General features: G+C 43.9%; 2 protein-coding genes across 2 annotated transcripts in view; one reads left to right on the top strand and one right to left on the bottom strand.

Moving 5' to 3' along the window:
- LOC147891995 (uncharacterized) overlaps window positions 1-20214 on the bottom strand; it is a 55337-nt gene extending 35123 nt beyond the window's left edge. Inside the window, exons 1-2 of the mRNA XM_087387955.1 lie at window positions 20119-20214; window positions 17154-17768 (exon numbers count right to left, since the gene is read on the bottom strand). Coding sequence (XP_087244081.1) covers window positions 17154-17768; window positions 20119-20214 — 711 coding nt within the window. The remainder of the gene's footprint in view (window positions 1-17153; window positions 17769-20118) is intronic.
- Window positions 1-22823, top strand: part of LOC147891993 (uncharacterized) — a 341384-nt gene extending 318561 nt beyond the window's left edge. The window contains exons 29-30 of the mRNA XM_087388335.1: window positions 21986-22093; window positions 22266-22823. Of these exons, the coding sequence (XP_087244461.1) occupies window positions 21986-22093; window positions 22266-22379 (222 nt within the window). The 3' untranslated portion in view covers window positions 22380-22823. The remainder of the gene's footprint in view (window positions 1-21985; window positions 22094-22265) is intronic.
- Window positions 22824-24511: the final 1688 nt, after the last annotated feature.

Genomic DNA, 24511 nt, shown 5'->3' on the forward strand with positions numbered 1-24511 from the left:
GGGAAAATTCCTGGTTGCCCTGTTTCTAATGCTTTTATTCATGATTGGAAGAGAATTCTCTCATATGCAAAATGGACAGGTGCTTCTTCTCATCATGGTAATTCTCTTCGTTTGGAAAGCATCCATTGGAGCAAGGTGTTTGAATCGCCTCTTGCTTTACAGGCACCTATTAAAGCATACAATCTCATGAAATTGGGCATCAGATTTGTTGCTGATGTTGTGGATCAACAAGGTTGTATGCTTTCATTTCCACAAGCTTGCAGGACATTCTCCTTGGGTCTACATCATAGGTCCATTTGGAGAACTCTTTCAACTATGTTGCAGCCAGTTGTTCCGGTCCCTCCACTGTTTGTACAGGACAGATTACTGGACTGGAAATTGACTTCCTTACCTCCTGCTACTCATACGCTCTCAATGCATAATTTGACCTCCTCGAAGGTCTACAGATTTCTTCTCCACCGCCATGGATTGATAAGCATGCCAACACTCTTTGGAATTTGGATAGGCCTCTATCTTGGTGGCAATCACGACTCATGAAAATCTGGAAAGCCAAATTGCCATTGAAACAGAGGTTTTTCTTTTGGAGATGTATAGTGGGAGCTTTCTCCATTGGGGCGAAATTGGCAGCACGCCGCATTGCTTCCCCCTCCTGTCCCCGTTGCTCTCATCACTGTGAAACAGTTCCTCATCTATTACGGTCTTGCCCACACTCTCGCATATTGATCACTCGTATTTCTCATTTGCTGCGGCTTCGGTTTCCCTCCATCAGATTTGGGAAACTTTTCTGGATGTTTGGATGCCTCTCATCTCAGATGTCTCTATTCCTCCTCTTCTTTCACTGGACTCGCTTTTGGGTACTATGGACCATTTGGACTCAGAGACTGCATTCCAGGATGGGTCAACAGTCTCCTCAAGCATATATTTTCTTCAGAATATCCCTCAAGCAATCCTTATATGACAGTTTTGCTGCAAGGGACTTGGATGCTACTAGCCTTGAAGTGTTCTCTATCTGTTTTTGAGTTTTTTACATTGGGTTCTAGTTTGGAGTCTAACGTCAGTGTGTGGGAGACTTCCCATCTTGTAAATTTATGAGAATATAGATACACTGGATTTTACCCAAAAAAAAAAGTGTGTGTGTGTGTGTGTGTGTGTGTGTGTGTGATTGTGCGGATTTACTAAAAAAAAAAAAAGTGTGTGTGTGATTGTGCCAGTCTTGTGCATGTAAAGGCAGCAATTTTGATTTTTGAAAATTTACCTGAAGGCCAGCAGCCAATCCATATGTAGAAAGAGCATGCATAATCATGGACAGATCAGCCCGAGTATTTTTTGGAGTAAAGAAAGAATCATCAGCATATGCTTGAGCAATCATGCTGCGACTGCCAAGAATCTCCAAACCGTGCAGCTGGTCAGTGTCCAAGAGGTGATCCAGATATTGAAGCAGTGGATGAGTGGCTATGGCAAAAAGTAAAGCACTCAGTGGACATCCTTGTCTGACAGAGCAAGCAAGAGTCCAGGATGGAGAAATATCTCCTGAAAGTATACAGGCAGCTTCACTATCTTGATATAGCCAATTGATGAGTTGCTGCATTTTTGTGCCAAAACCCAAAGCCTGCATAGTCGATGAAATGAAATCCCACTGAACTGTATCAAAAGCTTTGGCAATATCAACTTGCAATAACAAAACATCCTGCTGTGTGTATTTGGCATATTCAATTCCAATGTAGGCATTGGCAATGTTATCGGTGATATGCCTACGCGGGACAAAGCCATATTGTGCAGGATGCAACCCATCATGTAAAAACCCCTTTAGCCGAGCAACAATCATTTTGGTAGTGACTTTGTGGCCTGGGGAAATTGTCCCTGCTTCTCAATTCATTCGACATCTTGGTTATCCTCTAGGCTGGGGACTCACCCGTTCACAACAAACTGATTGGGTGCTAGTAAAGTTAAGGGCAAAACTTGAATATTGGAAGCTTGTAACTTGGCCATTACATGTTCGTTTGCGAATTACACAATCCATTTTGATAGCATACATACAATTTTATCTGCCTCTCACTATGTTCACTAAGGCAGATTTGGTTTCATTTATGTCAGCTATCATGGAAATTTTTTGGCGTTCAAAACATGGCAAGAAAAGTCTCAAATTACTCTCCATGCATTGTCTCTGCTCTCCAACGATGCACGGGGGTCTGAACATTCTCAATATTCAAATGCATTTGCTTGCTCACAGGGGGAAAATGATGATGCAATTTCTACAAGGAGATCAGCCTTGGGCTTTTATGATCCGCTCTCTCTTATCACATCTTCATACATCTGCTTTTGGGAATTGGCAGCCTACTCAGTGGGAATTTTTATTTGGCTCTATCCAAGGCAAGATCAGAGGATGCCCTTTTGTCTCTTCTCTGCTTCTTGATTGGAAACATATTCTATCCCACTTGGAATGGAAAGGAAGGGACTCTCTCTCGGGCAACTCTTTGAGGGCAGAGAATCTCTTTTGGTCTGAAGTATTCCATCCACCTTTGGCCATACAAGAACCCCGACGTTCTTATTTTCTCTCCTTCAAAGGCATTTCATCTGTGGCGGATGTACTTCAGGATGATGGCACAATTCTATCTTTTTCTTTGGCTGCTCACAAATATGGCTTGGGAGCTCATTATCGTCCTTTATGGCATAAAATTTCAGCAATGCTCCAACCGTACTTGCCGGTACCTCATTTAGAAATTCAGCATCGGCTTGAGGATTGGATTTTACGCTCTCCTTCCTCATATGTCCGTCCTTTGAAGCTTTCACATATTACAGTGTCATCACTATATAAAGTGTTATTACCTCCACCTTGGATTTCCAACAGAGTAAATACTGTTTGGCATATGGATCGTCCAATGAAGTGGTGGAGAAAAAGGCTGCGTCTCCTTTGGCATTACAAAGTCCCTCTTCGACAACAGCTTTTCCTATGGCGAGTTCTCCTTGGCATTTTTCCATCTGGACAGTTACTCGCACACAGACATATTGCTTCAGCTGTTTGTCACAGATGCTCGCACTCTACTGAATCAGTGCTCCATATCTTTTGGTCCTGTCCAATTGGTCCTGTCCACACTTCTGATCTCATTGCTCTCATCAGACAGAGGCTTTGACAACGATTTCCTACTGTTACTTTTGGCAGATTTTTCTGGTTGTTTGGATTTCATTCCCAGAGACAGGGTTTTGATTTATTTTTTGTATGGGTGCGATATTGGACCCTATGGACTTTATGGATGGATAGAAATCATAGAGTCTTTGGTGATCCACTATTTTCATCCTTTCTTTTTTTCAAACGATCTCTGCAACAATCTTTCTACGATTGTTTTCAGACTCGTTTGATAGATCAGGATGTGTATACAGCTTATACTGAGATCTTTTGTTGAGTAGTAGCTACTTCGTTTTTGAAGCAGCTATGAATGTAATTATTCCCTAGAAATAAAAGATTTCTTCTTACAAAAAAGTGTGTGTGTGTGTGAGTTTTTGGTGATAAGTGTGTGTGTGTGTTTGTGTGAGAGTGAGCGGGAGAGAGAGGTGATCAGGTCGTGAGAGCCCCGTACAGCTCCCCCTTCTGCCCGTACACCTGTACGGCTGTCGTACAGGTGCCATACATCAGTACGGACAGCCCGTACAACCAAACCTATGTGATCCCGCTCCAACCCTGCGTGTGTGTGCGTCGATACCTTTTTTCCTTTCTGAAGCTTTATTCTGTGCATCCATACATTTCTGCCACCCTCTGTACGTTTCAGTCCGTTTGCCCTCCGTCAGCATCTCCGTTTCACGCTAGCAACCCTGCATAATCTACACCTGTACATCTGTATGTTCGCCGTACGGCATCCGTACGTCTGTACGTTTCCATACAAACCCAGCCTTCCCGTACAGCCAGACTAGTTTTGGGGTTTCCCTCCGGTGTCTTCCCTAGCTGTGTCTTCCACCAAATCCTACCTATCCCTTTGCTCTCTCCTTACCAGTTATACACTTCCTCTTCTCTCTTGTGGGCTTCCTCTGATATTCCTTTGGGACTGGTTTTTTGGCTTTCACCACCCTTTTACAGGTTCTTCATTCTCAAGCTCCTTTTCTTACCAAGTCATGGCAGAGTATTCATATGAAAAAACATTTCAAAAGAAGCGCTCGGCTCCTTGCAAGAAGCAAAAAGCAGGTTAAGGGTCAGCATGACCCGATGCATGACACGTTTGAGGCTCAATTAGTATATGATGTAATGCATGAAGGATTTGCAGATACGAGAAAAGAGTGGAAAGACTCAGTTCCTTCAGTTGGCCTCATGGTTGAGGTCGATGAAATTGTGGATCCAGTCAGAGAGTATGCCAAGAATGCAGTCATATTATTCTTTCCAGGCCGGATGCCACCTGCTGCAGAGATAGGCAACTGGCTGACATGCACATTGGCTGGCTCTTTTGTTCATAAAGTACACTATGCAGCCAGGGGCTTTTTCGAGGTTATCATGGTGGATGAGCTCCACAGACAAATGCTTTTGGAACATTCACCTCTCTTTTTTGGGCAGCAAATGGTGCATGTCTTGCCATGGTCTCCCACAAGGGACTTTCAGGCTTTAATCCGCCATAGATGCCCAGTCTGGGTTGAAGTTGTTGATTTCCCCCAATGCATGGCCTCACTTTTGCCTAAAATTGCAGCCTCTTTAGGTAAAGTGGTCTGCCCACCACGGCCAAATGGCAACTCAAACAGATTTTGCATTCTCTGGGATATTGATAATCCCACACCGGACTCTTATTCAGTCACGGTGAATAATGTGAACATGGGAAGCGCATTTTATAAACTCAAATGGGGTTTATTTACAGGGGCCTGTTTTGAATGCAAAAAGTTTGGACACATGGCTTCACAGTGTCCAATGAACCAACATAAAATGCCTCATGTCACCTTGCCAGTCCACATGCCTACTAAAGATGCTCCTACTCCAGTTGCCAACAAAAATAAAAGCAGTAGACAGCATTCTGGGAGTCAGGATAAAGGCAAAGATCCAGTAGCTACCAATGCGAATGTCACTTCACATTCACCTCATGCTACTCAATCCTTGCCCAAAGGAAAGCAACCTTCAACTGATGGCTGGCAGAGCCCAAGAAAAGTTATTTTTGCTCGAAGAATTCCACCCCCCCGCACTTGGAATGGTGCATCTTCTAGCGGAAACACCCCAGAGATAAATACAAGAATTGGGATTACATGGGCTGTAGTAATAGCCAGCAGAACACTCTTCCCTGAAGAAGAGGTTGCTGCTTTGCTGTCTTCTTCTCAGGCGACTACTTCTTCTCAGGGGCGAGGCCTCGACCCTGAGATAGAAATGCAAGGCTGACCTCATACATTTTGCTGCTGTACATAGTTGTTACATTACTATAAATATCTGTATATATGACTGCTCACATCACATGTTTTACACTCAATGTCCAGGGCATGTGTGACAGTAGGAAATGGAAATCTGTGTGGCTGTACATCAATAGATTTCAGCCTGACATAGTGGCATTACAAGAGCACAACCAACATATTTATGCAGGCAAGACAGGACACTACTGTGGATATGACATTTTCTATGCTGGGGAGCACTCTTTCTCAGGGGTTGTCCTTCTGATCAAACATGAGCTTCAACCAGTCATTGCATTAAATGACAACAAAGGCAGATGGCTTGTTCTCCGATGCATTATTAGAGGAGAGGTGTTTGAATTTGCTTCAGTTTATGCACCTCAGTCATCTCGAGACAGAACTGCAATTTGGGATGCTATGCAACAATATCCGTGGAGATATCATGCCTACATATGTGGGGATTTCAATAATGCTCCACAACAGGGAGACAACACTTCCAGACATGATCATATGTTATCTCCTGAAAGGCATGCATGGTCTCAACTACTTTTGCATTTGGATCTGGTTGACCTTTGGAAGGAATTGCAGCCTTTGTCACCGGGCTTCACTTTTCAACATAATGCTCTTTCCGCTTATCAGGCACGACTGGATCATTGGTATAGTGTCGCTCCCCAGCAAAATGGGGATTTTGCATGCAAAATGTGGATTGACTATGCCTTTGTGCATTCAGACCATGCACCACTATGGCTGCGGTTATCTTTTCATAAGATGCCAGATGATAGATTGCCACACAGGCGACATCTAATCATAAACAATAGTTATTTGCAACATGCTGAATTCAAGGCAATGGTTATTGAAGCAGCTCATTGTCTTTCCTCTAGCAGCCATCTTCATGCTGATGATGCCTGGGATTCTTTTATTTCTAAAATGCAAATGGTGCAAATGGTGATTAGAGCTTATGGCAAGTCTTACATGAAGACTCTGAGGCAAACCATTGCTCAGGCCAAGTCTACTTGTCAAGACCTCACTGAACTCAATCATCATCGTTCATTGTCCATGCATGAGCAAACCACACTATGTCAGGCCAGACATTGTCTTAAACTAAATGATCACGGGAAACTGGCAAAATGGGAGACTAGAGCAAGACAAAGAGCCTTCACAGATAAAGGTTGCTCTTCCAAAGAATTTTTCAAGAGTTTACATAAGAGGAGAATCAAAACAGAAATTTGCAGAGTGCTTATGCCCGATGGATCATGGACTACTTCACGGTCACAGCTTGCCTCTGTTTGTGTGCATCACTTCTCTCAGCAATTTGGCTCTGCAACTCCTCCCTCGCAACAGGTTTTGCTTGCATGAAATTTACTGTTGCAAAATGTTTCTCCAATCATTTCCCCTACTGAGGCTTTGGAATTGGAGGAACCCTTTACTGAGAGGGAACTGTCAGATGCGATCAAATCATGTGGCAGATGGAAATCCCCCGGATGGGATGGTTTAACAGTCGAGTTTTTTCTAGCATACTGGCCTATTTTGAAGCATCCATTACTATATATGGTGAATGCTGTGTGGCAAAATCAGAAAATGCCAGACACATGGAAGAGAGGTCTTGTTAAACTCCTTCCTAAAAAACAAAATTTTGAGTCTTTGGCAGACTGGAGACCTATCACTCTTATGCCCGTAATTTACAAAGTCACTACCAAAATGATTGTTGATCGGCTAAAGGGGTTTTTACATGATGGGTTGCATCCTGCGCAATATGGCTTTGTCCCGCGTAGGCATATCACAGATAACATTGCTAATGCCTACATTGGAATTGAATATGCCAAATACACACAGCAGGATGTTTTGTTATTGCAAGTTGATATTGCCAAAGCTTTTGATACAGTTCAGTGGGATTTCATTTCATCGACTATGCAGGCTTTGGGTTTTGGCACAAAAATGCAGCAACTCATCAATTGGCTATATCAAGATAGTGAAGCTGCCTGCATACTTTCAGGAGATATTTCTCCATCCAGGACTCTTGCTTGCTCTGTCAGACAAGGATGTCCACTGAGTGCTTTACTTTTTGCCATAGCCACTCATCCACTGCTGCAATATCTGGATCACCTCTTGGACACTGACCAGCTGCACGGCTTGGAGATTCTTGGCAGTCGCAGCATGATTGCTCAGGCATATGCTGATGATTCATTCTTTACTCCAAAAAATACTCGGGCTGATCTGTCCATGATTATGCATGCTCTTTCTACATATGGATTGGCTGCTGGCCTTCGGGTAAATTTTCAGAAACCCAAATTGCTGCCTTTACATGCACAGGAATGGCACAACCTTCTGTGGCCTGGGGAAATTGTCCCCGCTTCTCAATTCATTCGACATCTTGGTTATCCTCTAGGCTGGGGACTCACCCGTTCACAACAAACTGATTGGATGCTAGTAAAGTTAAGGGCAAAACTTGAATATTGGAAGCTTGCAACTTGGCCATTACATGTTCGTATGTGAATTACACAATCCATTTTGATAGCATACATACAATTTTATCTACCTCTCACTATGTTCACTAAGGCAGATCTGGTTTCATTTATGTCAGCTATCATGGAAATTTTCTGGCGTTCAAAACGTGGCAAGAAAAGTCTCAGATTACTCTCCATGCATCGTCTCTTTTCTCCAAAGATGCACGGGGGTCTGAACATTCTCAATATTCAAATGCATTTACTTGCTCACAGAGGGAAAATGATGATGCAGTTTATACAAGGAGATCAGCCTTGGGCTTTCATGATCCGCTCTCTTTTATTACATCTTCATACATCTACTTTTGGGAAGTGACAGCCTACTCAGTGGGATTTTTTATTTGGCTCTATCCAAGGCAAGATCAGAGGATTTGTCTCTTCTCTGCTTATTGATTGGAAACACATTCTATCCCACTTGGAATGGCAAGGCAGGGACTCTCTCTCGGGCAACTCTTTGAGGGTAGAGAATCTCTTTTGGTCTAAAGTATTCCACCCACCTTTGGCCATACAAGAACCCCGGCGTTCTTATATTCTCTCCTTCAAAGGCATTTCATCTGTGGCGGTTCATTTGTGGCGGATGTACTTCAGGATGATGGCACAATTCTATCTTTTTCTTTGGCTGCTCGCAAATATGGCTTGGAAGCTCATTATCGTCTTTTATGGCATAAAATTTCAGCAATGCTCCAACCGTACTTGCCGGTACCTCATTTGGAAATTCAGCATCGGCTTGAGGATTGGATTTTATGCTCTCCTTCCTCATATGTTCGTCCTTTGAAGCTCTCACATATCATAGTGTCATCACTGTATAAAGTGTTATTATCTCCACCTTGGATTTCCAACAGAGCAAATATTGTTTGGCATATGGATCGTCTAATGAAGTGGTGGAGAAAAAGGCTGCGTCTCCTTTGGCATTACAAAGTCCCTCTTCGACAACAGCTTTTCCTATGGCGAGTTCTCCTTGGCATTTTTCCATCTGGACAGTTACTCGCACACAGACATATTGCTTCAGCTGTTTGTCACAGATGCCCGCACTCTATTGAATCAGTGTTTCACATCTTTTGGTCCTGTCCAAATACTTCTGATCTCATTGCTCTCATCAGACAGAGGCTTCGACAGCGTTTTCCTACTGTTACTTTTGGCAGATTTTTCTGGTTGTTTGGCTTTCATCCACAGAGACAGGGTTTTGATTTATTTTTTGTATGGGTGCGATATTGGACCCTATGGACTTTATGGATGGATAGAAATCATAGAGTCTTTGGTGATCCACTATTTTCATCCTTTCTTTTTTTCAAACGATCTCTGCAACAATCATTCTACGATTGTTTTCAGACTCGTTTGATTGATCAGGATGTGTATACAGCTTATACTCAGATCTTTAGTTGAGTAGTAGCTACTTCGTTTTGAAGTAACTATGAATGTAATTATTCTACAGAAATAAAAGATTTCTTTCCACAAAAAAAAAAAAGTGTGTGTGTGTGTGTGTATGTATGTATAGATGTATGTATGTATGTATGTATGTATAGATGTATATGTATAGATGTATAGATGTATGTATGTATAGATGTATGTATGTATGTATGTATAGATGTATGTATGTATGTATGTATAGATGTATGTATGTATGTATACATATACATATATGTCTATATATATGTATATACATATACATATATATATATGTATGTATGTATGTATGTATACACATGGTGATCCTGCTTTTCACCTTTCCCTTTCTTCCGAGGCTCTCTGCAGCAATCTTTCTTTGATTGCCTGCATACTCATTACATAGATTACAATATGTACTTGTTATATAGTGAGATCTTCTACTAATGTACTTTTCAGCTCCCCATTCAGGGAAAGCTATTGTCTAATATAAGGCATCAAAAATTTCACGCAATTTTTTTGTGTGTGTGTGTGTGAGATAGTCCCTTTTAGGCTGCGCCCCCCTTGGCTGCCCGCTGCCTCGCCCCGTCCGCCTCCCTCTGCTCCCCCTCTGCATGCTCTTGCCCTCTCCGTCCCCCCGTCTACTCCCGCCTCTCATGCTTCCGAGCTCCCGCCTCCTTGCCCCGCCCGCCCCTCCCGCTTTTGCCTGCACTGCCTCCCTCCGCCTGCTGCGCTCCCGCTAGCCCCGCCCGCTTCTACCACCTTCATCTCCGTCAGCCCCACCTGCTCCCTCCACCTCCATCTCTGCCTCCTTTCCTCCACCTTCGTCCCCCTCGCCACCTCCCCCTCTTTCCCCCTGGCGTCCTTCTCCTCTCCCCCGTCGCCCCCCCCCCCCTCCTCCCACCTCCTCTCCGTTCCCTTGTCCTCTCATTCCCTCTTTTTCTCCCTCCTCACCTTCTCGTCCTCCTTTCTCCTCCGCCTCCCGCCCTCCTTCTTCTTCTATCCTTGCCTCCTCCTTCACCCTACCTCACCACCGCCTCCCCTCTGACGCTTCTATTCCGCACCCTCCTTTTTTCTTCCTCCCTGCAGCGGGAGCACTTGTGCTTGTTAAGGCGAAAGAAGAACCTTGGTCGTGACCCTTGGTCTGGCCAGAGGGGCTCTATGGCAACACCCTCGAATCCCACAGCCGTTACGGTTCTTCTTTCCCCAGCTGACAAGCAACAGGTACAACAGGCAGTTCAGTCCCTCCAGGACAAGGTGCTTGGGTAGAATTGTGGGCCTCACGCCTACACGAAAACAGGTGCGGATACAAGCGAGCTTGGCATTAGAGGGAGACCACATCCAGGAGGTCACCATCTATGGACGAGGCATTTTCCTCATCTAGCTGAGCTCCCCCGACACCGCCTCGACACTTGTGGAGCAGATCCCCATATTCCTTGGCCCGCACCTTGTCTACCTCTTTCCTTGGTATCATTGGTTCACAGTTGAGGACATGGATACGACACACCATGTTCCACGGTTTTCGGTTACACTTCGGTTACACTCCGCTTCCCAGGGCTCCCCAAGGAGTATCGAGCCATCCTCCCTTCCATTGGTCGGGCATTTGGCACAGTGCTTGAGTCCCCGCCAGAGACGACCGCCTTCGTTCTAGCAGATGATGGAGTCCCCAGGATCAGACTGGTGGTGGACAGCTCGGAGTCCCTCCCAGAGTTGATCCTTCTCGAGATCCTAGAAGGGTGCACACTTCGCCAGAGGGTGGAGATCTCCGGGTTACCAAGCCAGTGTCTTCGGTGCAGATAGATGGGTCACCTCACGAGAGATTTCCCCTGTGCGCCTCCCCCCCCCCCTCCACAGAGTAGGCAGAGTCAGCAGGCTCGAGTTTAGCACCCTCTCAAGCAGGAGCAGTAGGAGTCTCAGACCCCATGGGTTACCCCCTCAGCAGGGGAATGGACACAGGTTAAAAAGAAAAAGAAACAAAGTAAGCAGGCCCGCAAATGCCGCAAGTAGAGGGCCAATCGTAGAGAGAGGGACAGGGTTGACCGAGAGGCCTCGAAGGAGGATCAGCAGGAGCCACCTCCTCCAGCGACAGGGGCTACCACCTACTCTGTCGATCCTCCAGCTTCGGAGATTCAACCTCCGCACCCACCCTTGCAGCAGCAGCGAGCCCTAGGAGCTCCAGACGCGGTGATGGCGGAAGCTGCAGTTGCTAGTTCGATGAGGACTACAGAAGAGCCGCGATCCAGAGCCCTGGCGAGCCAGATCAGCAGGGGGGACCTGATGTTGTTTCTATCCCTCCTCCTCCTCCTCCCCCTCCCTCCCCCTCCCCCTCCCCCTCCTCATCTTCACTTCCTGTTCCCCCCGCCCCCTCCCCCCCCCTCAGCCCCATTGGAGGTAACGCTCATGGTCCTTCAGCCCCGAAATGGGGGTTTAATCAGTGCAGTGGGATCTTCGACACACCCCATTTGGAGATTTCCGTTTGCCTCCACAGGGGTGGAGAAATGGTCTTCGGAGGTGTTTGATGCTATTTTGGGGAATCAGATTACACTCATGATGGATGAGTGGATGGGGCCACATGGACTAGACCTTTGGTACACCCATGGTGCGAAGGTGAACTTTCAGTTGAGCTTCACGCGCGAGAAGCTGGTGTGTGGTTTGGCGACGGGAGTTACCAGATTGCCACTGGAGGCAAAGGTGGAGCATGCACACCTCTGGCCCATCTAGAAGTGTGCGGAGCTGTTCAGGGTGGAAGACTCCTTAATGATAAAGTGGGCACGGAACATCGATATTGAGCTAGTATCCACAGTAGTACGGCGACGCACAGATACTGACTATTCGCTCTCTAAACCCTCGGCAAAATCACACAAAGCAGTCTTTTTGGGACAGGCACCCACTCATAGGAGAGCCTTGTTCCCGACTCCCCCATTCTCATGAGCTGGACCATAGTGAGTTGGAATGTACACGGGCTCCACGACCGTGTTCGCAGCCAGCCGCAGCACTTTCTTTGGGACAATTTCTTGTAATATAATGACAATTGAATTTCTCCCAAAAAAGAAAGTGTCTGTGTGTACATACCTATGCACACACTTTTTTTTTTGGTGAGAACTTATATATTACAAGAAAGCTAACCTAGAAAAGTGGGTAAGCTGAAAGTATACATCAGGACAAATTTTCCATGTAAGACCAATATACATCATGATCTATGCATCGTGTTTTGCATACAATCGAAAAGCGATTGCTGCAAAGAATGACGGAAATAAACAAAAGGAGAGAAAATTGAATCACCAAAGACTCTGTGGTTTGTATGTTTCTAGAGAGTCCAGAGTGCCTAGTAGCGAACCCAGGTATGAAACAGCTCAAAATCTGGCCGTCGTGAATGAAGGCACATGGTAGAGAAGGGAGAGAGAAAGGGTAGGCTAGGGAGAGAGATAGTGATACTCAAAGAGGTACATAATGAACTAGAAATGAAATGACTAAGCAATGAAAAAAATGAGAGTGCTCACATGTAGACCAAAGAGCTTGTACCTTGATACTTTATTGATTTGACACTAGACAAGTATAGCTCTTATATAAGAGCACACACACACTTTTTTTTTTGGTAAAATCCATTGTATTTATATGCTCATAAATTTACAATATGGGAGGTCTCCCACACACTAGCAAAGAACTCCGAAAGAGAGCCCAATAGAAGAACTCAAAAACAAGTAGAGAACACTTCAAGGCAAGTAGCATCCAAATCCCTTGCAGCAATATTGTCATGTAAAGACTGCTTAAGGGACATTCTGAAGAAAATATATGCCTGAGGAAACTGTTGACCCATCCTAGAGTGCAGTCTCTGTGTCCAGATGGTCCATAATACCCAAAAGCGAGTCCAATGAAAGAAAAGGAGTAATGGAGACATCTGAGATGAGCAGCATCCAAACATCCAGAAAAGTTTCCCAAATCTGATAGAAGGGAACCGAAGCCGCAGTAAATGAGAAACCTGAGTGATCAATGTGCGAGAGTGCGGGCAAAACCATAATAAGTGAGGAACTGTCTCGCGAGGATGAGAGCAACGGGGGCAGAAAGGAGAAGCAATGCGGCGAGCTGCCAATTTCACCCCAATGGAAAAGGCTCCCACTATACATCTCCAAAAGAAAAGCCTCTGTTTCAATGGCAATTTGGTTTTCCAGATTTTCATGAGACGGGATTGCCACCAAGATAAAGGCCTATCCAAATTCCAAAGAGTGTTGGCATGCTTGTCAATCCATGGCTGTGGAAGAAGAAATCTGTAAACCTTCGAGGCAGTCAGATTGTGTATCGAAAGTGTATATGCAGCAGGAGGTATGGAAGTCAAATTCCAGTCCATTAATCTGTCCTGTGCAAACAGTGGAGGAACCGGAACAAATGGCTGCATCATAATTGAAAGTGTTCTCCAAATGGATCTATGATGCAGACCCAAGGAAAATGTCCTGCAAGCTTGTGGAAATGAAAGTGTATAGCCTTGTTGATCCACAACATCACCAACAAATCTTATGCCCAATTTCATGAGATTATATGCTTTGATAGGTGCCTGTAAAGCGAGAGGCGATGCAAACACCTTGCTCCAATGGATGCTTTCCAATCGAAAGGAGTTGCCATGACGAGAGGAAGCACCTGTCCATTTTGCATATGAAAGAATTCTCTTCCAATCATGAATAAAAGCAGTAGAAACAGGGCAACCAGGAATTTTTCCCTGAAAATTAGACAAAACTGCTTCCCAGTGATCTGTAATCCAATGCCCATATGCATGGGAAGCCATGTTTCCACACATAGCTGCTAACATAATAGCCCATGGTTGGTTTTGCTGAAAAAAATCAGCAATCATAGTGCTCTTTCTTGCCAACATATGAACCTGGAGATTGAGAATATTCAGCCCCCCATGAGTCTTGGGTGAACAAATAGACAGCATAGGTAGTAGTCTCAAAGCTTTTTTAAGAGATTTACTTTTCCAAAATATCTCCATAGCTTGGGACATATAAGAAGCCAAATGCTTGAAAGACCAAGGAAGAAGAGGCAGATAAAATTGCACATATGCCATAATGATGGACTGTACTATCCGGAGTCGAACATGTAGAGGCCAAGTGGACAAATGCCAGTATTCCAGCTTCTTATTGATCTTTTGAAGCACCCATTTGAGCTGTTGTTGCGGAGTAATATTCCAGCCAATGGGGTATCCGAGATGTCTGACAATAGTAAAGGAAGAGATAATGTGGCCTGGCCAAAACAGTGCATGCCAATCAGCTTCTTTCAAAGCTAGAAGTTTTGATTTCTGAAAATTGATATGCAGTCCAGCAGCTATACCAAAGTCATTCAGTGTATGCATCAAACAAGAAAGATCACTTTGAGAATTCCTTGGCATGAACAATGAATCATCAGCATAGGCCTGTGCAAGAAAAGACTTTGCCCCTGGAATTTGCAAACCATGAAGCTGTCCTGTATCTGCCAGATAGTCCATATGCAAGAGTAACGGATGGGTAGCAATGGCATACAGTAAGGAGCTGAAAGGGCAACCCTGTCTCACTGAGCGAGTCATAGTCCAGGTTCTTGACAACCCACCACCAAGCAAGCACTGTGCAGTGGCATGAGAATAAAGCCAGTAAATGATGTGGACAAGTCGAGAGCCAAATCCCAATTTTTGCATAGTTTGAGAGATGAAATCCCAATGGACAGTATCAAAAGCTTTCGCAATGTCTACTTGCAGAATGAGAACATCTTGTTTAGAATATTTAGCATACTCAATCGCAAGCAAGGCATTGGAGATATTGTCAGTGATCTGCCTCCTGGGGACAAACCCATACTGCCTAGGATGAAGTCCTGCTTGCAATAGGAAGCGAACCCTGAGGACAATCATTTTAGCAATGAGTTTGTAAATGACAGGCATGAGGGAAATAGGCCGCCAATCAGCCATCGTCTCACACAACCTTTTTTTGGGAATCAATTTTACAAGGCCATGTTTCCAGGATGGAGGTAGAGATTGTTCTGCCCAAGCATGATTGATCATTAGAAGGAGAGTAATCTTGAGATCACCCCAAAATGCACGGAAGAATTCAACAGTCAGTCCATCCCAACCAGGGGAGCTGCTTTTGCGTAGATGACTCAAAGCATCTTCCAGTTCACTAAGCATAAAAGGCTGCTCCAATGTAAGGGCCTGTTCCCGAGATACTATGGGCTGAACATGCATAAGAAATTGAGACCTGGCTGCATTTACTTGCATCAAATGATCAGGTGGAGAAGAAAGGAGCTGCTGAAAGTGACTAAAACATTGCAATTCCAGGTCTGATTTGGAAGTGGTCCAGGTGCCATCAGCTTTCTTGATCCTGCAAATATCCTCCTTTCGCCTATCCGCATGGAGACTTTTAAAAAAGGCTTTGGAGGAGCAGCCCTTATCCAAAAGGGGTTTCATACGAGCTCGGATTTGCCACTTCTTTAATTTGCGAAGATCATTTTGATGGATGATATGAGCCGCATAAGCACAAGAATCCTGTTCAGAAGAAGTAAGCTGCCTATGAGAACTGATTGCATCCATTTGCTGCTTGTGGGATTGAGCCCATTTTATCTTGAGCCGAAGGTTTTCCATGTAACTCCGTCCATAGTCTTGAATAACAGCCTGTAAACGATGAGCAAGGCTGATCCAAGCAAAATCCATATCCTCCTGAGCATGTGAGAGGAGGGGACGGACAGCCACTCTCACCATGTTCTGAAATTGTTGATGAAGCAAGTAGGCACTATTAACATGGAACAAGCGATGACCAAAAAAAGGCATATCATCTGTCAGACGTGCTATTGATAATGTCAAGCATACCGGGAAATGATCAGATAGCAGGAGGGAGTGATCAATCCGCAATGTGCATGTAAAATCAGCATACTGCTGAGCATGCAGCAAATACCATCTGTCAAGTCGAGCCCAGTAATGATTAAAAGCATTGTGATGATATGTATAACCCATATCTGTGTCCCTTGTTGAGAGCCATAGATCTTCAGCATGGAGAGATGAGAGCATATCTTCCCAATGTCGGAACTCAGTGGGGATCATGTGAGAGCGATGAGTAGTATTATCTTGGGGGGCAGGCGAATTGTTAAAGTCTCCACACAAAAAAGCATTGGAAAGCCATGGGTATTGTTTGAGGGAATCCCACATTTGAGCTCTAGTCGCAGAAGTTTGCGAGGCATAAACAGATGCTATTTCATAGAGAGTATCCTGCCAGGTGCACCTGATCACCATCCATCGACCTTGAGGATCATTGTGTGCCACCGTGGGCTGTATATCATGTTTTACAAGCATGCAAACCCCCGAAAAGTGCATTGTACCAGCATAAAAAATATCATAACCAGCAAAGTGGCCTTGCTGACCAGCCAAGAAATGTTGATTGTGTTCTTGTAAGGAGATCACATCGGGATGCATTCTATGTACATAATGCCAGAAGAGTCTCCACTTATTTGCATTGCAAAGACCCTGAACATTATATGTAATGCAAGTAATTGAAGTAGACATAAAAGATATGTACAGTCAAACCAAAAGGCAGAATAGAGTGTAAACTGTCAGGCCTCAGCCATGACATCAACATCCACCTGTGCTCCTGGATCATTAGCTCTATGATCCTCATCATTATCACATACAGGGATGCCTCTTTTTAGCACATCAACCCACAGTTGAGAAGCAAGGCTGTCAGCAGGGGAAGAGGTCTGACCAGGGGTAGAAATTGAAGCATCCCAATGGCGAGATTGTAGTGGACGTGGTTTGAGAGCGAAAACCTTTTTAGGTTGCTGCCAGGCACCTTGGGGAGAGACATGAGATTCTGAAATTTTGCCCTTACCCTTATCCTTTTGCTTAGCTGAAACCTGAAGTACAGTTTCTTTGGAAGGGACAGATTTGAGAGCCACATCACCCAGTTTAGTAGGCATAGCCTTAGACCCCGAAGCATAAGTCGGAGGGGGAGTATTTTCTGGAGCAATAGCTGTGGGAGGAAGCTGATGCAAAACTGCAGGACACTGTGAGGCTAAATGGCCAAACTTATGGCATGTGAAACAAGCACCTGCAAAAACTCCCCATTTCAAGTCAAAATATTTTTCACCAAGGGGAACATCCTCCACTTCTACCGCAATGGAAGGAGGGGTGGGGTGATCTGTATCCCAAAGAATACAAAAGCGATTGCGATTACCCGAAGGGCGGGGTGGGCAAACAACTTGCCCCAAAGAGGCTGCCAAACTTGGTAACTCAGCCCTCATGTAATCTGGAAAATCCACCACCTCAACCCATACGGGGCAATGATGTCGAATGAGGCTGTGGTAATCTTTGTTTGGCGACCATGGCATGACATGCACCATTTGTCTGCCATAGAAAAGGGGCGACATCTCCAAAATCTGCTGTCGATATGAGGCGTCTGAAAAGTGCACCTCATAAAAACCCCTAGAAGCAAAATACACCCCTTCAACAAAGCAGCCTCCCAACAATGCCTGAACCCATTGAGCCACATCATTTGCTGAAGGTAGCTTTCCTGGAAAGAAGATAATAACTGCTTGCTGAGAGAATTTTCGAAGAGGAGCAACCAATGATGGAAGCTTCAACTTATATTTGATGGCCGGGGGAGGTTTGGCCCACTCCTTCCGGCTGTACTGAAATTCATCTTTAAGCATATCAAAGACATAGTGAGCATCGACCGAATCTGTAGTAGAAAAGTCAACCTGTTGTCTTTTGGAGTCCCGGGTCGACTCCTTACGAGAATAGCTTTTGAATTGATCTTCCATGAAGAGAAGAAGGACAGGATTGAAAGAAGGGCAGAGCAGAGAAGGGCTGTGCGGACAAAGAGAAAGCTAGAGATGCGAGCTGAACGAAAAGAGGACGAAGCAGGGACTTGTACGGAAAGTACGGTTGCACGGAAAGGGCTGCAAGGAAGAAGCTGAGCTGTATAAGGGTATCGAGCAGGCACGCAAGAGCTGTTCGAAGAGGTAAAAATGGGCGAGGAATCCAGGCTGTACAGAAGAAGACGGGAATGTACGGACTAAGAGCACACACACACATATGAACACCTATGCATACGGGATAACTCCCAATGTGACACGTGGCATGCCATAGGACACACTAGACTAGAATTCAGACTAGAACAAACTCAACTTGGCTTCATATTCTAACCCCCCCCCATGAAGACAAGGTGAGAGACTACTGGAATGGAACCAAGGACATAACATCACAGTGACAGGACTACTAAACTGTGTAATGTATGAACTAGTCATTGCTCCCATGCCAACTCAGAGGCTGAAGTCTAAGCATGGTTCACTGAGCATGGTTCAGAGGTCGGACTGAGCACTCACATGGCTTTACGTCGCAAACATGACTCAGAGGCTCATATCTCAGCATGGATGCATGAACAACTCAGAGGTCTAGAAGACCAAGGCACCATCATCTTGGAACTCATACTCTAGGCCTGATAACTAGACCCTATAAAAGACAATACATGGTTCTCACAGTACATCCCCCTCTTGACTCCAGGGACTAACTAGGAACATGGAGCCACACACCAAAAATATAAAAGAAAATACATCATTTTAGAGGACTATCCAAGGCCGAGGACTTTTATTGACTCCTCAAACATTCATTTTAGAGGGACTACTCAAGGCAGAGAACCTTTAACTCAAACATATAAAAAGATATAAAAGATTTCATTCATTTTATGCATTGCAAGGGCGGAGAACCCATGAGCCAGAAGTAGCTACCACACAAGAGTGTGCACATCTTGATGCGAAGAGGTATGTCAGTGAAGAACCAGGCGAGGATGCCCTCGAATGATGTGTTGATGAAGGCCATAGGAGCAGCTACCAAGGGTGATCAACCCATGACTCTCAAAATTGGAGATGTTGAATTACCAAGGTCGGGTTGGAAACTTCAAATTTGGGCAATTATGCCCAAGAGGGACAAAATTCCCAAATGAATGTACAATATAGTGATGAAATTACAATTTTTTAATGAAATCCCCAAATGTCTACATGCAGGAGACTTCATTACAGCTCAAGGGATGCAAAAAGCAAAAAAACCCTAAATTTGGAAAATTAGGGCTTTGCAAAAGATTAGGGTTCAAAATAATTTGGGGCTTTTAAAAATTTCTTGTATCAGGGTGTTCCTACAGCACTCAAGAACCCCCAGAGTATGATATCACAAAAAAAATTTGAAAATTAGAGCAGAACTTGCACATGGCGTTTTTTAGGGTTTCGGGGACTGTGTAGGAAATGACTAAAGCTCTTATATAAGAGCACACATACACATATGAATACCTATGCATATGGGTAACTCCCAATGTGACACGTGGCATTCCATAGGACACATTAGACTAGAACTCACACTAGAACAGACTCAACTCGTCTTCATATTCTAACAGTTGGATAGATCCCAAATAGCCAGAAAAGCTTGTCAAAGGAAGCCTGAGGAAATCTCATTCGTAGTCTCTTTTGAAGAAAACCCAGGAAGCTCCGTGTCTCAGAGCAATGCCAAAAAATATGAGAGAGAGATTCCCTTGGAGCTGAACATCTATGTCAAAAAGCTGGAGCAATACGGCTGCATGATAAGAGCTGTCCAAATGGATTAACTCCCAGCAGACCTCACCAGAGAAAGACCTGTTGTGGTAGAGGGACCTTGGAGTGTCAAATCGGTTTCAATCTTTCACCATTGGGCCGGATGATCCAAACGCCAAATTTGATTAGCCTTGTCTGATACCCAGGGTAGAGACAACATAACTTTATATAAAGATGAGACTGTAATATTAGACAGCTTCAAAGGACGAATGGATGAGTGTAATGGAATAAGAGTCCAATCCTAAAGCCTGTCTTGAAGTTCTAAAGGCAGCACTGGCTGAAAAGATTGAAGCATGAGAGTAATGACCTGCCATAAAGGATGGTAATGCATCCGTAACCCATATTTTCGAGCAGCCAAAGGGAAAGATAAAAGAGTTCCATCATCATGAATGACATCCGCCATAGAGGAAATCCCTTTTGAGTTAAGAAAATATGATCGTCTAGGCTCCTGCAAAGCCAAAGGCAGAGAGAAAACCTGTGACCAGTGGATACTCTTAGCTCTCAAAGAGTTACCTTGTAAAGAATCCTGACCATTCCAAGCCAGATGCGAGAGAATATGTTTCCAGTCCAAAAACATTTGAGTAACAATAGGGCAACCTGACTGTGCCTTCAATACTGCCCAAAAGAAAATTCCCTTGAGAGGGTTGCCAATAGCCAAAAGCAGTAGTAGTAAGATGAAGAAGCAAGTAGAGCATCATAGCAGCCTAAGGGTGATTACCATGTAAAAACTGTAGCATCATTTTCCCTTAATGAGCCAAAATGTACACATGAATGTTGAGAATATTCAAACCACCATGCATTTTTGGCGAATACAACCTCTATACTGGGAGTAGGCGCAAGATTTTCCTGCCATGATTTGAACGCCAGAAGAAATCCATGATGGCAGACATAAAGGATGTAATATCTCCTTTGGTGAAAAAGATCAATGGCAAATAAAATTGAATGTAGGCCACCAAAATAGATTGAACAATTCTGAGGTGAACATGCAAAGGCCAAGTCGCCAACGTCCAATATTCCAGCTTTTTCTTTAGCTTAACAAGAACCCAATCAATGTGTTGATGAAAAGAGACTGACCAACCCAGAGGATAACCAAGATGACATACGAGCTGATTGGGTGGGACAATTTCTCCTGGCCAAAGCAGACTATGCCAGTCTTTAGGATGCAAAGGCAGCAGACAAGATTTCTAAAAAATGACATGAAGGCCAGCAGCGAGGCCATACAATAAGAGAGCCGGCATGAGCGAAGACTTTCAGTATTCTATGGCACAAAAAAAGGAATCATCTGCATAAGCCTGTGCAACCAAAGGGCGACTTCCACGAATATCCAAGCCATGTAACATGTCAGTTGCCACCACATGGTCTATGTATTGAAGCATAGGATGCGTGGCGATAGCATATAGAATAGCACTAAGAGGACAACTTTGACGGACGGAACAACGGAGAGTCCAATTTTCAGAAATATACCCAGATAAAATGCATGCTGCTTGCTACCATTGTAAAGCCAAAAGATGATATGCTGCAATTTATGACCAAAGCCTAAAGCTCACATGGTTTGAGCAATAAACTCCCATTGGATGGTGTCAAAGGCCTTTGCAACATCTACTTGCAACAAGAGAACATCATGTTTAGCATACTTGGCATACTCAATCCCAATATAGGCATTTGTGATATTGTCAGTTATGTGCCTACGAGGAATAAAACCATGCTGCGCCGAATGAAGACCCTCATGTAAGCACAGTTTTAACAGGACCAATTGGTTTTGCTTCTTGAATTTGAAAAGGCCTATGATACGGTGGACTGAGTTTCTTGAGGGGATTCTAGAAAAGATGGGCTTTCTAGGATAGTGGATGGTAGGAGTGTCAAGGGCACAGGAGGAGGCCAGCCTCTCTCTATCCTTATATCGTATTTCGAGAAGTCCTACGACTGGATGAGTTATATGCCTTTTGATGACCTAAATTTAGAGGGACAACATATCCTTAGGAACTAATTTTGTTACCTCATAGACCAGGAAATTTTAAGAAGCTTTAAGACAAACACCCGCAGAGACTGGAATGATCAGGAGCATCAGCAGAAATGAAAGTATCTGCTAATCATTATAGGTATATGAGTTTTATGTGTATTAATATTTCAACCTTTGCTGTAGCTTTCTGATAATAAGTTCGGTGAAATGGCAGGCGGGGGTTTTTGTTCGTGATATAAACAAGGCTTTCTATGCATTTGAACAACTTGATGTTGGAGGTGTATGCATCAATGATGCCCCAAGCATGAGGATAGATTCACAGGTATCTTCAGATGTGATGTGATGATAATATATGAAGTCGATCCTTGTTTCCGGATATCAAAGAAGACCACTTGGCTTACTTCTTTAATAGAGATTAAACTCCTGCTCTTCATTTTCCTTTTTTTGTCCGAATACTGGGTTTTTCTCTTTTCAACACATCTTTGATTTTGCAGCCTTACGGTGGTGTTAAGGACTCTGGACTCGGCCGAGAGGGCATCAAGTATGCAATGGAGGATATGACTGAAGTTCGCATAATGTTGCTTCGCAATGCAGGACAAATTGACTAGCTAAGACGTGCAATTTCTGTGAAATGGAACACCATGCACTGAGATAGCATTCCACAGTTACCTATACAGAGGCATAGCCTTGTATTAGAGTGGAATAGTTGAAAGTGCAAGTCTTTTGCATTCAGAATGGGGTTTTACCAGACATTTGCATTGTGAAGTAGGCAACGCTGTGGATATGGACAGATTACGATAGAAAAAGAAAGGTGACCTACCTGATGATATTTCTTGCATGTCCAGGGACTATATAGTCAGATTGGTCCCTGATGAATGGTTTCGATAAGGAGTCAGATTGTATGTTGGAGTTTCATTTGAAGCTATGTAAAATCTTGAATTGCAAAATAATTCAACATCTATAATGTCTTTTATGTATCAAGGGCAAATTAAATTCATGTGTAAGGAGTCCTTCACACTAGAATGCATCCTTTGGATGCCAACAGTTTTATTTTAATGATGGTAATTAATAATACTTAGTAATAGCCAACCTTCAGTCCACGTCAGATTACTTCAAAATTATAGAATTAAAGAAGAAAATACAGACCTGGTACATGATAGCTTTCAGGACTGACATGAAGTTTTGGTACGTATAAAATTCAGAACTTCATCATGATGGATGCTCAACTTCCTGCAACGTGCTTAACATCTCCAGTATTAAGTCTGCCTGAGACAATTTAAGCAGCCCCATTTGGCTGCTCCTCAGGTAAGTAGGAGGATGCAGTTGTGTGGAGGCACACAAGGGCTCCCTACATAACTCTCTCTAGTATCTTACCAATGTGGTCCCTAAGCCTTTAGGTAGCTGCAGAGCTCCAAAGAAATGTTTTGACACTCTCCTCCACCTAATGACATTTGTGGGCCTGCACATCATTTTCAACTATCGTCCCACATAAAAAGTCGACCACAAACTCTGATTCGAATCAAAGGCTTTGTCATCCTAGCAACCTGCAATGTGTACCGGGCAAAACAGAAAAAAAAACTTGAGGCTCTCTTACATATCATCAAGGAAAATTTTCTTAGGCTATAGAGAGAAGAGGTCTTGCTTGCTTAGGAGAGCCCCATGCTTCGAGAGATATGAGTAGAGATGTTCACACATGTGGGTGACTATGGCAACTTCTTTCAGCTCACAAGTACAGAAAAACATGCTCTTTGATTGGTTTTTTTGATATATAGCTCAAAATAGTGATCCACCGTAGCTCCATTGATGCTTAGGGTAGTCTTAGATTAGTGGTGCAAATTGTGCGTAAGTGCTCTAAATTTATATACCAATTGCAATTATCGAGTGCTAAAGGTAGCCCATGTATGTTTTTGATGCAAATGTTGGGTTCACAATTGGCCACATGTAGCCATTGTAGGCCGAGCTGCATGCTAGTGTTTCCCATCCCCTTAGGCACCTAGCCACTAGGAGCTCACACTCACAAAAAGGTGGATCTAGTGGGGGAGAGAGATGAACCCTTAACTTCACTAGGCGTTATAGTCCATTAACCCAAGTTCACACATATGCATGTGGGATTGAACATTAGCCCCTAAGTCCACATGTCATCCAACCCTTTTTATACACTTATTCCATCAGACCTTGGCTATATTTCCCATATTCAAGTTGACCCATAAGGCCCCAATACATGTGCCCACAAGGAGTGAGCCCTGTGCCTTAATAATCCCCCCTCCCAGCAAAGAAGTCTGAAACACCAATCAAATGTGGTCGACCACCTAGATAGTGTGAAACCAAAAGGTAATTATCTTCTACACACAAAGTCTCCACTTAATCAATTGGAGAAGAAGAGCACAATCACACCACGAAAACGACAGCAGACTGGGTACAATCTCCCCCCCCCCTAGATGAGTGGCTCACGCTTCCTCATCTAGAGTATTTATGATATTTCATAAAAGCACCAAGGAGCCAAAATTATCCCTCTCTTCCAAAAATGAGGGATTTGCTTTACATAGCCATCTTAGGGTCCAAAAATGAATTATGTTCATTACAAAATATATTGCTCAAACTTGCCATAATAAAACAAATATAAAATTGGCCCATGGCCATATATAATGCACTATGTGACACCTCGATTGGTACCCTCGCACTAACTCCAATCCTCGCTATAAGTTTCATCACTTGTACTCAAGCCGCCAATTACATTAGT

Source organism: Dipteris shenzhenensis, chromosome 17 (genome assembly GCF_047967505.1).
Source record: "Dipteris shenzhenensis isolate YYH24624 ecotype China chromosome 17, Dip_SZ_1.0, whole genome shotgun sequence".
NCBI lineage: Eukaryota > Viridiplantae > Streptophyta > Polypodiopsida > Gleicheniales > Dipteridaceae > Dipteris > Dipteris shenzhenensis.